At 38.1% G+C, this 12800-nt stretch overlaps 2 protein-coding genes and 1 pseudogene across 4 annotated transcripts; 1 reads left to right on the top strand and 2 right to left on the bottom strand.

The window, feature by feature from the left end:
* LOC109008114 overlaps window positions 1–606 on the top strand; it is a 2064-nt pseudogene extending 1458 nt beyond the window's left edge.
* On the bottom strand, window positions 439–4928 carry LOC109008122 (exocyst complex component SEC15A-like). Of its 3 annotated transcripts, XR_001998902.2 has the most exons (4): window positions 4675–4871; window positions 1556–3978; window positions 831–940; window positions 439–523 (listed from the first exon to the last, which is right to left on the bottom strand). XR_001998902.2 is itself a non-coding variant. In XM_018988104.2 (3 exons), exon 2 carries the CDS (start codon window positions 3973–3975, stop codon window positions 1600–1602), a length of 2376 nt encoding a protein of 791 aa, XP_018843649.1. In that variant the 5' UTR covers window positions 3976–3978; window positions 4675–4871; the 3' UTR covers window positions 709–940; window positions 1556–1599. The 3 variants fall into 3 exon arrangements, 2 of the variants coding, with proteins under 2 accessions (XP_018843649.1, XP_018843650.1); XM_018988104.2 differs by lacking the exon at window positions 439–523 and having other exon boundaries at window positions 709–940; XM_018988105.2 differs by lacking the exons at window positions 439–523; window positions 831–940 and having other exon boundaries at window positions 1200–3975; window positions 4675–4928.
* A 3047-nt stretch (window positions 4929–7975) lies between these two features.
* Window positions 7976–12573, bottom strand: LOC109008121 (bZIP transcription factor 17). Its single transcript, XM_018988102.2, has 2 exons — window positions 10409–12573; window positions 7976–8624 (listed from the first exon to the last, which is right to left on the bottom strand). Exons 1-2 carry the CDS (start codon window positions 12312–12314, stop codon window positions 8179–8181), a joined length of 2352 nt encoding a protein of 783 aa, XP_018843647.1. The 5' UTR covers window positions 12315–12573; the 3' UTR covers window positions 7976–8178.
* Window positions 12574–12800: the final 227 nt, after the last annotated feature.

Genomic DNA, 12800 nt, shown 5'->3' with positions numbered 1-12800 from the left:
AAAATGGAAAAAATATAGGCGACTCGTACAGCTTTGACGAGCTCCGGGAGATGCATTATCTGCATGCGGCAATCACTGAAGCCATGAGACTGTAACCCCCCCGTACCGATGGATACCAAAGCTTGTCTAAACGACGATATCATGCCGGACAGCACGTTCGTGAAGAAGGGATGGTTTGTGTTGTACCATACGTACGCGATGCGGAGGATGGAGAGCATGTGGGGAGAAAATTGCCGTGAGTTTTTGCCTGAAAGATGGCTAGAAAATGAAGTTTGTCGGCAAGAGAGCCCGTTTAGGTTTCCAGTTTTCCATGCCGGACCGAGAATGTGTCTGGGAAAATACATGGCGTATATTCAGATGAAATCGATTGCAGCATCAGTACTGATGGATAGGTTTGAGATCGAATCGACTGATAAGGACAAGGATCTGGAGCCATTGTTGTCATTGACTATGAGGATCAAAGGTGGCTTACCCGTGAATGTGAGGAAGAGATCAGCATGTGTGGATGCCGTCATTTGATCATCTACACAATTATCATACAAAGCTGAGATTTCCTCCCATTATCGATATGAATGCATGAACTATTAACAAGAGAATTTTCTTGCACGAATCTTAGACCCAAAAGATTATATGATCTAAATTATGAATAATTACTGAAAATGAGAAGCTTCTTCAAGTTAATTCGATGGTTGAAGATACCGCCGCGAATGCTAATTCTAAATAGATAATTCTTTTCATTATATATACAAAATGATATTTTTCACTACTTTAGGTTGTTAGAAAGTACTATATATAAAGAAAAACCCTCGAGTATTTGATTTGCATCCCACCTTACGGTTGAGAAGCTGCCTCCAGTATCCAAATCTGCCGCCCTGTTTTTAGAAAGGCAGGAGCTGGAATTTGAGCTGGACAAATTCAACAATTCCTTGACACAAACACGCTGCAAAGTTTGAAATAAAATACAAACTATTACAAAGCTCAGAAGTATTAAATAACAAGAAATCAAATTTGAAAGAAATTATCAGGAAGCCTCTACATAGAGTTCATGTAATCGATCCATTGAAGAACCCTTCTCTTGAGGAAGCCTACATGGCCATTTCAACAGAGGAAAAGTGCCAAACTCGGGGAATAGAAGGCTGGCATCACAATCATCGAGACTGTGAAAGCAACACATGCATAAAAGATGGAAGCAGCAATGCTTTTACATGACCTTAAATTGATTAGGCAAAGGGAATGTGAGCGAATTTTATCATACCAACATAAATCGAAACGAAAATCAAAGAATCCTACTCATTCTGAACATCAACAAGAAAGATACAAAAGTATATGTTCAAAAGTGGGGGAAAAAAGGAATTCTAATCTAGATGCAAATATATAACTCGAGCCTTTTTTCTGACATAAAACCTCGTCAAATTAGGACTTTTCAAATCCACCCAAGAGTCAACTTCAGAAACACGAACCCACCAGCCACGACTGTGTATTAGGTAATCCAAGGGAATTGCTAGTGCAAAATCCAACCTAGGATGTCTGAGTCTATAACTCATTCCAAGCCTACCTTCTGAACTTTAGGTTGCACCCTAATGTATATTCCAAGCCTTATTAATTGAAGTCCTTCAGTCTTTTCTTCAGTATATCTATTGATTTCTTCCGTGCACTTTGCTTCGTATTCCTGCTTGAAAGGCTTCCAAAGATCCCATCTGGAGAATCCTTGAATTTCTCACAGATACTGGCCACCTTCTTCCAATCCAATGCATTATAGTTTTTCTCCCTTATAACTGGATTGATGAAGTTATCCGGCTGGCTGCTTAACAAAAGATTTATCAATTGTCGCGCTTGTATTAAAAAGCCTCTAAAACTACCTTCCTTGTATATTTCACTCAGGCCAGTGCTATGGAACCTCTCATCTGCAAAAGACTCCAGCATCTTTAGATCATTATCGATACCCATAACAGCATTAGCATTGAACCGCTTGACGCGGTCACTAAGAAAAGCTGCCACTATTGAGTTGGATATATGATCGAGAGCTCCACTTCCAACCATGAAGAGAGCATCCAAAGGTAAAATTTGTTGTGCTGTTGACATAATAGTGCCAAGGTAAATGATCACTTCATTCATATTCTCATTCTCATTCCCATTCTGAGCTATTTCCTCTGAATTCCAGTTGATACTTTCTGTTAGTGTCATAAACTCATCTAACTTGGAGTTCACCAAACTCAGCAAAGAATTGTAGGCTACATCCCTTGAAGCTCTGAGAGTCACCTTGGCAGTTAAACTAGCTTGAGGCCTTTCAACTGGTCGAGCAGGCATCCGACAAAGTTGGGCCGCATGTTGAAGAAAAAAATCACAACTTCTTTCAAGAACAGATATGTTTGCAGCAATCTGCATGGCCTGAGACACGCCAATGGTGCCACTACTAATTGTATTTAGTATTGATTCATTTAAAACATCACTCAAAATTTTGTCCAGATACTTCTTCACAACATCATAAACATTAGAATGCACCCCATGAGACAAGTAATCAACAGACCCTTTAATGAATGATCTTATAATGCGGCAGGCATTAGGTACCATGGAGGAGAATGGCGCAATATAAGGGAAAGCTGGCATTATATCTGAGGTCTGGAGGTTAAATGCCAAAACATTATTCTCATAGTCAGTATCTTTTTTCAATATCATCTGCTCATAGGTGTCACTGGCAATAATATTAACAATTTGTTGACGACACTCTTCCAAAAGAAGCTCATAGTATTTGTCTCGACTCCTATCAAGCACCTCCAGAAGTGGGCCAACCTCATACCCATATTGTCTAAGAGTAGATCCAAGAAGTGTGACATAATCCTTAACCAGGAGAAGGTGGGTTGCAGAATCAATACGAGAGAACTGTTCCTCCAACACCGTTGTCATTTTAGAAATAGCAATTTCCCACATTGTCTCGACCTGATCAGCTGACAACAGCCCCCCAGCAGTCCTCAGGACCCGATCCTCCACTATAAAGTAACCAGCAATTTGAGCCAAAAATGTCTGATAGGATTCAACAAAAGGTTGTGCAGAAGAAATTTGCAAGTCTGAATTGAGCTGCAATACTCGGTTTTTATAGTAATATTCACGAAACTGCTCTTGGATTCCAAGACAAGTATGAATGTGATATGCCCGGTACAGAGGTGTCAGATCAAACTTCAATACAGAATCTTCATCAATTTCCTCAACATCTAACATATATGCAAAATCTCCTAAACCAAATACACTCTGTTCTTCGGCTTTCCTCTGGCATTCCAGCATTTCCTCATCCCTCTGGCGAGCTGATGCAGCATGGCCTATTGCTGTCTGTCCAATATTCATCCCAGAACTCCGTATGTGAACTAACCATTCATTAAACTGACTACGCACTTTCTTTTCAATGTGCAGTCTAATCACTGGAATTGTTTTCTCTATCACCATTCTTAGTGCCTTGACAGGAATATTCTGCAAGTGATTCTTTTCAATCAAATCCACAGTCTTCAATGCAGGGTAAAACTGGCCTTCAGATATATGATTGTTACATTTAACACAAAGATCCAACACCAGCACACAGACGTTAGACATTTTAATAGATTCAGTCATATTCTTCTTGATGGAATAAGATTCAAGAAGCTCCTCGAGTTTTATTAAAAGAGCACTGCCAACCTCTTGCAGTTTAAAATTATCACTTGAGAGTTCACCTTTCAACTCTTCAGCATCAACCAGCACACCGCGAAGTTCATCAACTGCTAAAATGAATTCCTCATAGTGGGTCTTGCAGAGCTCCTCTATTTCAACTTCCTTCTTCTTCACAACAGCTTTTAGCTGGTGAAGGAGCGCTTCAGGCCGCCCCATCTCAAATGCGTGCCGGACAATAGGACCCAGATCATCTCCATTCCCAATCAAAGTCGCAATGACCAATTCCTCTCCCGCATCCCCATTTTCTGCAACAGGTCTCCTCTTTGGTTTTGTATCCATCTTCTGATCAATCCCAGAAATCAAAACAGACGAATAAATAAAATTGTAAAATGAAAAATGCCCAAATGGAAAACCTCTTGTTACCTATAAAATATATCTCGGAGACCAACAACTTTTATAAGTTCATTCCCAAAAAGTGTTAAAACGGTTTTTTTTTTTCTAAGATATTGACCTTTATCGTACCCACAACATGTTGACAGTAATCCCACGGCGGGGGACTCGAAATCTCAAGATTTCCTACGATAAAGAATCTATAAAAATAATGCTCATTCTAAGATTCCACACAACTCCCCCCCCAACCCCCCAAAAAAAAAAAAGTCCAAGACACATAAAGAAAATGAAATGATATTCTCCAATTGGAAAACGAACAGGGAAAGAAAAAGAATAGTTAAAGAAATGGGAAGCATGCTTGGAATAGGCATTTACAAATGGGCTCCAATCAAACAAATCAGTGAATAATAAGCAATCACTAGACGCACACTTAGAATTAGATATCAATAAGATGGAGATATGTGCTCCTTTTAACCAACCAAACCCACAATCAACGAAGATAACGAAAACAAGAAGCAATGCTCAAATCTGCTCCCACCGAAATGGGTTGAACAAGCAAAGCAAGAAAGAAGAAGAAAACAGAAACCTCGAGAAGCCCAAATTCATTCAAGGAAAGGAGAGCTATGATCATGGCACGGACTTACTCACCGTTAGATACAGAAGCTGGTCGAAGTCCTCCTCAAACAAAACTAACAGAGTTTACAGGGAAATGAAAAACGCTCTGCGAAATCGTTGCCCCTTTCTCGTAATTCTCGGGGATCTTCTTCTCGCCTTGTCTGCCGTCTAATTTGTCGCCTTTATTCCCCACTACTGTTTGTGTAGTACCGCAACATTTTTTCGAAGGAAAATGCTGCAGCCCCTTCTATCTTTGGATTTGAAGATGACTTGAGATGAGTTGAGATAGATTGTGAATAGTAATGAGATGAATTGTGAATAGTAGTGAGATTTGTGAGTTAAAGTTGCTGAATAGTAGTGAGATGAGTTGAGATAAGCTGAGATGACTTGAGATGACTTGCGAATCCAAACAAGTCCAGATGTACTATTGTCTTTCATGTATTTTTTTTAAGTTATTTTTTATATAAATTTTTTAATATTTTTTAATATTTAAAATAAATAAAATAAATTTAAAATATTATTAGAAAAGCATTTTTTTAATCAAATAGTAAAAAAAAAAATCATTAAAAGATACTTTATTTTTTTATAATATTTTATTTTATTTTGTAATTAAAAAATATTTTTTAATAATATTTTTTTATTTTTTAAAAATATTAAAAATTATTAAAAATTTTATATAAAAAAATTTTAAAAAATATATAGAAATACACTTACTAGACCTGGGAGTTCTAGTATTTTCCTTTTTCGAAAGCGACAATTGCTAATTCCACGCCTTGTTTTACGTCTTTTAGGGTGCCAAAGCCCGGCTTGTCTGAGTGTGTGTGCTGGCCATTGTTTTGTTCATTCAACCTCGTTTTTAACGTGGCATTTAAAATTAAAACTCTATTCTTGTTATCTCCAAAATTTATTAGATTGTATTGAAAAAGCAAGGCACTGCATTAAAAGCTAAGGTTGGGCAACGGGGGCCCAGCCCACCGTTACCTCGCCTCCGTCCTCCCTGCCTCCGCATGGGCGGGCGAGATATACCCCGCACCGCCCATGCGGGGGTGAGGGGCGGGCTGACCTCAGCAAGGCCCCACCCCGCACCCCGCTCTGCATCGTATCAAAAATTTAAAAAAAAATTATTTTTTATATTTATATAAATAATTTATATAAATATAAATTGTATATAAATATATAAAATTTAAAAATTTGAATTCAAATTAATGGATTGCATTGGCTTCCTAGATTAACATTTATATAAAAGGTCAAGACAATCTAAAATAAAACTCTAATGAGTTTATATTTTTTTGAATAAAATTTATAATTATATTATATTATAATTTGAGTCTAAAAAAAATTATAGATTCAATGAATCACTGGATTGAGCAGGGAACGGGACGGGGTGCGGGGTTGAAATCGCAACCCCCGCATGGTGCGGGGCAAGGGGCGAGGAGGGGGTGCCCCCGCCCCGCATCATGCGGGTAGCAGCCCTACTAAAAGCTAAGCTGTAAGCATTACATTCCATTAGAACAGTCATTTGCAAGCTTATTTATGAAAGCTCACCATCGACTTTTTATAATAATATTAATTATATTATCAAACCATTGTGTAAAACACACAAAGTAATTTGATTTAGGATATAAATTTAAAATTTAAAATATTATAAATCAAATCTTATCATTTAAGTTATGTGTATGGTGTACTCTACGCACCACTTTTAGAATAAAATCAGCCCTACACCATACACCTACTGACGTAGATTTGTATTTTATATTTTATGATTGCTTGATAGAATTTTTCTTCATCATTATATATCTCACTGTTCAATAATCTTTATATTTTTATGCTTTTTAAATAAATATAGAAACTTGAAATGATATTAAATAGACAAATATAAACGTAATTAAATAATTGTGTAGTTATTATTAACAAGATAAATCCAACCATTATATTCATATTCAATAGTTTAGTTTTTCTCGTACTATTATTTAGAAGATATATACTGTAAAATATAATAGATATAAAAGTGATAAATATGGTGTTAACAAAAATGATAAATATCAGAAGGTTAAAATGTCTCATAATATAATTTAAATAATATAAGTAATAGTGTTTGAGCAAATCATATAAAGAATTAAAAATTAAATGAGCATACATCTCATACAAAAGCAACGTGGCGTAGACTAATTGGTGATTTGAATTAAAATTAAATAATATTATGATTAATGAAAAATTCTAGTCATCATCTCACACATCACACATCATACATAATTTTTTAATTTTTTCTCTTATCAAATATGTGATGTATAGATGATGAGTAGAAGAATTCAATTAATTTAGAAAGAATAAAATCAAAAAAATTTTAAAAAAATTAAAATAAGTGTAACGTATGGTATGGTGTGATGATGGGTAGCAAAAGTCTTTGACTAATAGTTGTTTGTGCTGATTCGAATACTTTTTGTCCTGACTGCCAAGCAATTTGGCTTGTTATGGCTCACACCATATCTCTCAGCATCAACTTGAACCGGGTAGGATATTTATGTTCTTCTTTTTCAATTGTTTCAAGCAACCTCCGCATATCTTCAGCTTGTATTCTATTCATTGTCTTATCGCCAAAGTAAACTATGATTCAGATCACAAGAAAGAATCTTGAATAAGCTGCAGCCTTGGCCTCCTTTCCCTTCCCACCAAGATTTCATGTGTGTTGAATCAATGAATGGACTTCTAAGAAACTGCCGACCAAATTAAAGACGGATTAGCAAATATCTCTCTTTACTGATCCAATCCATCGTGTGCTTTTTGTTAGTCTATTCTTGTTGCAACTACAACACATCTCCGTTCTCCAAAGAAAGCATCTCTATCTTTACGGGTTAACTTTGCTAGAAATATTCTCTCCCCCCTTACTGTATAGAAGATTATCCGCTCAACTACACCTTCCTTCAAGGTTTCATCCATGACTACTACAAGAAACCAGTTCCAACAGGTATAACTTATGCCTAATCCATGCCTCAACTTACTGCAATTGAGGTTCACAAGGGGGGGAAAGTTATTTGTTTTCCATAGAATGTTGCATGGCTTAACAGTTTGCAGATTGACTCGAGTACATTTCTTAAATTCAATTCTGCCATATAAACAAAAGTGTGACCAGATATGACCTACAAATGAACTATGATTTGCTGCAGCTTCTCAATTAGAATTGCACCAAATAGCTTGTCCCATATATTAAGTCAAATGGCTGCAATCAGTAAATTGCCCGATTACAAGCCTGTGTTGCATGCCAACTATCGATCATATCTACACCTATGAATGTTACCTCAGAGAACAAACTGGAGAGAGAGAAACTGCCAAAAAATCTTATGAAGGAGACGAGCTAGCTTTCAAGGTGCTGCATCTCAACTGAAGAACATTACAGTATAACTTAACACCATTAAGTTAGGAAAGTATTGGAAGTTCCGACTACATGAAGCGGCTAAAAATGCTATAGATGCTGCTAATTATTCTGTTATATACAAAAACGGATTAGTGTTCCATATCTCCAAAAACTAAAATCCACCTTCAAGTCATCACCAGATGAGGACCAGATCGTGGAAGCACACATGAGTAAGTCACATACTTCACGCTGTCCAAAAGCACGACTACAAAAATCCGAGAAAGGGACTTTGGTGTGATCATGCCATCAACTTCAATCTCTCCAGCCTCCCTGGGATCAACAAGCACGGAAACAATCATTGGTGAAGAAGATGTATTACCTTGAAAGCCTTTCTTCTGCGATGTTTTTCTAATGTGTTCTTCAGTGATGTTATAATTGGATCCAGCCAGTGAAGCTGGAAGACCATTGAGGATCCTTCTATTTCTCCCCTTGTTAAGACGAGTAGCATTCTGTTGATGTTCTGCAGGAACATTGGAAGCTGAGGATGCTGGAACTATAGCTCCAGAAGCAGAAGCTGGAGAGACATCAAACTGGAACACCTCGGTGCACATGCCAGAACTCAACATTGGCCCTGTAAAAGGGAAAAGAACCATAAGTATTAAACAAGGTGATGAATGAGTGCGTGCCAAGCACGACTGACTACCAAATCAGTTCAATAAAAAAAACATGCATGGACACCAGAAACATGAGATCAATGGTAACCCATCAATAAAACTCACAGCCCAGCACCGAAACACCAGAAATGAGAACCAAAATGATGAGGTAATTAATTTTTCAACAGTCAGGGTGGTTACAATTAATGATTTACCTGACAAACTAAATTTAGTTATAAAATGATGGGAAATGTTCTCTTAAACATCTTATATGAAAGTCAGAATGTCGGGAGCCCGAAGTCAGAAGTTGGTTTAACACATCAATGCTAGAAGAGAAACTACAAGCATAATACCATGGTGTAAGTAGCTTCCCTTTAAGGCACATGGCAGCTGAAGAACATGCACCTCTTAAGAGTATCTCAATTCGCATGTTTCAAAGGTTGTTATCCAGTGAACTCACTAGATAAACATTTTGACCCTACATTAAGCTCCAGGTCTGCATTTGTGTTATAGTGACTAGGAATGCAAATATAAAACACCATTAATCCCTTCAAATGTACATATAACTATGTCCGTAGTTAAAACCTGAATCAAGAAACTTGAACATGGCATTCGTAAACATTTCCTCAATTACTGAAGCCAGACAGCAACCCAAATTCCAAAACTATATGGGCGATAGTAGAAAACAAAAGGTGACCTAAACCAAACCAACTGATCAGATAAAAAGTTTGTGCCAATTCCTTAAAAATCCCATTTAGATGAATGGGCATAATAAAACAGTAACATACAAAAATACATACAACAGTATCAAAAAATTGACACCGGGGAAAAAGCCTTCCATTAACAAGTTAACTGCTGAAATAGCCCATAAAACCGTCACTGAAAACGTTTATATTTTTGCTGATGGAAATAATTCACAGACCTATTGATGAATGTATGAGTGTCTCTTGTATAGTTGTATACGATGCATTAATGAACTTCAAAATTTTTAACGAAGTCTGAATTCAAAATTTTATTCTACAAATCTTGTCACTTTATGCAATCTAATATATACACACACACACACATGTATATATATATATATATATATATATTTTTCTTACAAGTATGTATATATATACATATTTATATATTTATCATTAAAGAAGAATTTTATTGATGAGAAATAGGCATGGCTCAAGTACAAACATACATACAAATAAATATATATATATATATATTAACTTTGCAGAGAAATAAGAGGACACCCTACAGCATGTAACAGAACATAACTCCAGCCATGAAGCATGCAAGGGGCTGATTTCACATCTGACATAAAGACTGCATGATAGTTGCTTCGTTTGCTTGTCGATACTGGTAAAACTAATTTTATATAGTGAAAGATTAAATTCAATATAACCACTTTTAATGGCATGAACATTCATGATTTCCTTGTACTTGGGCTATGCCTACTTCTCATCAATAAAGTTCTTATTTAGTGATAAAATATATATATATATATATATATATATATATATATATATATATACCACCACAAGGAACAATGAAATCCATCGCAAAACTACCTAAAATAGTATATATATATCTATTAGAGTATATATGCACTGTCAAAAGTAAGGAATCAAATGCTCCTCTCCAACATATCAGGCATGCGCCACTATACTAAATGCATACATAAAGAATCTAGGAAAATAGACAAGTTGAGAGCACAATGAATTTATCTTATTTTTCGTATAAGTTAAGTTGATAGCACAATTATTACCAGCAAGGCCTTCGCGGAACCATTGTTGTAGTTTACTATCTACCGCAGTCGACTTCAAATTGTCTTTCAAAGTATCGGTAGAACTAGAGGCAAGAGCCTTCTGTCCTCCAGTAGGATTTCTAAACACGTGAGAATGTCTTGCTCTACTGCCTCCAACTTCAGGAATTGCCAGTGCTGGAGCTAAATCTCCAGGAATTGCCAAACCAGTTTCTCTATTAACCTCCTTTCCAGGAGTAGCTTGAGATGCCATAGCTTTCTCACTGGCCAGGACAGAATGAATAATCAAGTTACCATCAATCTTCACAAGCTTATCATTCCTTGGCACATACAAAGAAGCAACAAGAGGCTCGCTAGCATTTCCTAGATTAACAAATTCATCTGAACCCAGTAAAGTCTGTGTTGCTTGTCTTTTCCATTCAAAATCCGACTCTTTCGCTCTAATGCGACCTCTCTCATAATTTACTCTGTGAGAAGTATCATATTCACCGCTAGAAAATCCAACACTCACACCTTCTCCAGATCCATTACAATTTCTATCAACGTTCAAAACCCTACCAAGGTGTTGACTGTAGAACTTATCATTGACATAATCCAATCCTCCAGGAACTTTGTCCCCTACTCCTCCATATCTAACATTCACAAAAGGAACTAACCCACCAAATAGCAAGAAGAAAAACAATAAACCCAGAAAACTAACACTCGCAACCTTCTTAGTTTTCCCCTCACTCTTCTTAGTCTCCGACTTCTTCGCCTTTGGCGCTGATACAGGCTGCTGATGTTTCAATCTCGGTATCGGCACCAAAGGTACCTGAGACCCTTGCGGTTTCACCACATACGGCGGACATGGCACCCACGGATAACCCACGGGCGCCATCGCAGGATGGGGGAACATTCCCGGATGCGGTGCACACATGCCACCAGCGGCGCCACCACTCAGTTGCTGACGTAAACTGGCATTCTCGGCCATAATATAAGATATCTTAGTGTTCAATTCCGCAATAGTGGAATGCATGGTCCTCAGTTTATCCTCCAGCTCCTCCACGTAGTGTTTCTTCCTCTGCCTAGACAACTGAGCACTCTCGCGGTTCCTCATCAGCCTCGCCTTCCTCTTCTCTTCATCTTCGTCTGCCGAGGCATTGAAATTCGCATTCTCTGACGACCTCCTGTACTTGGTGGTCCTCGAATCCGTAGCGGTCCCTTCCCCCTGGTCTTTCTTCCTCTTCGACACGCAATTTTTGGACCCCATCCCCTCCTCCACCTTAATCTTCTGATCGACGACTATCACATTTGACGAATCCGGTGAAGGAGGACGGTAACCTGAACCCTGCGATGACACAGACCCGCCCCCGCCCGAGAACTCGCGGTCGCAACGGCCAGAGTCCGGTGACGGAAAATTCAAAACTCCAGCGACAATCGGGTCCCCATTACCGGAATTATCAGAAGAAACCGGTGGAGAATACTCGCGGCCGTAGCTATCAGACTCGGACGTTGGGAAATTAAGAAATTCACCAACGTCCGAGCCCCGATCGCTGGAGACGCCGGAAGCACTCGATTCCTGAGACAAGGAATTCAAGAGCTGAACAGGTTGATCCGGGCCCGAACAGGGCAGTTGAAGCTCGTGGTGCCCGTCGGAGGTGAGAAAGTCTTCAGTTTCGGAGGGAAGGAATAGATCTTCGAGATCGTCAAAATTGAGGTCGAAATCAACGTTCTCGTCGAACCCTAACCCCATGCCAAGATCCGACACGAATGTTTCGGAGCTCATACTGTTGGTACTGTTGTTGACCTCCTCGGAGAAGAATATAGAATCGAGAGGAGGAATTGGGAGCGAATCGAAATCCGTCGTGAAATTGTTAAGGTGTTGGTTAGAGTCCGTTGGTGGTGGCTCGGCGACCGGTCCGTCAGCCATTGCTAGGGTTTTTGGAACTAAAAAGAGGGTTCCAGAAGTCAGAAACCCGTTTATAGTCTTTTCCCTCTTTATTCTCTCTCTATTTATTTTCCATTTTCTTTTTTCAAGTTTTTGGGAGGCGGATTGAGATCGTTTGTGTTAGAAGAAACTCAGCTGACCAAGATCAAGGCTCAATTGACAAAGATCAAGGCTTGATCTCAGCCACTAATTCAGCCTCAGATGGAGGCCCGCATGCAGACCATGCTCAAGATAGCAAGACAGTTGATGCTTTCCTTGTATAGATAAGACAGCAAGATAGTTGATGCTTTCCTTGTATACATATCAACTTTCCTTGTATAGATTTATTCTCTATTTAGTTTCCTTATCTAGATTTATTCTGATTGAATGTAATCTAATCACATTGTTTCTTCCTATGTCTCAATCCCTACAATTATGGGAACATGTGTATTTAAGCAGCTCTGCTGCATTGTAAAGAATTGAAAAGAA

Source organism: Juglans regia, chromosome 3 (assembly GCF_001411555.2).
Source record: "Juglans regia cultivar Chandler chromosome 3, Walnut 2.0, whole genome shotgun sequence".
Classification (NCBI taxonomy): domain Eukaryota; kingdom Viridiplantae; phylum Streptophyta; class Magnoliopsida; order Fagales; family Juglandaceae; genus Juglans; species Juglans regia.
The sequence above is the reverse complement of the archived record's forward strand: the minus strand, read 5'-3'. Positions and strand labels throughout refer to the sequence as shown.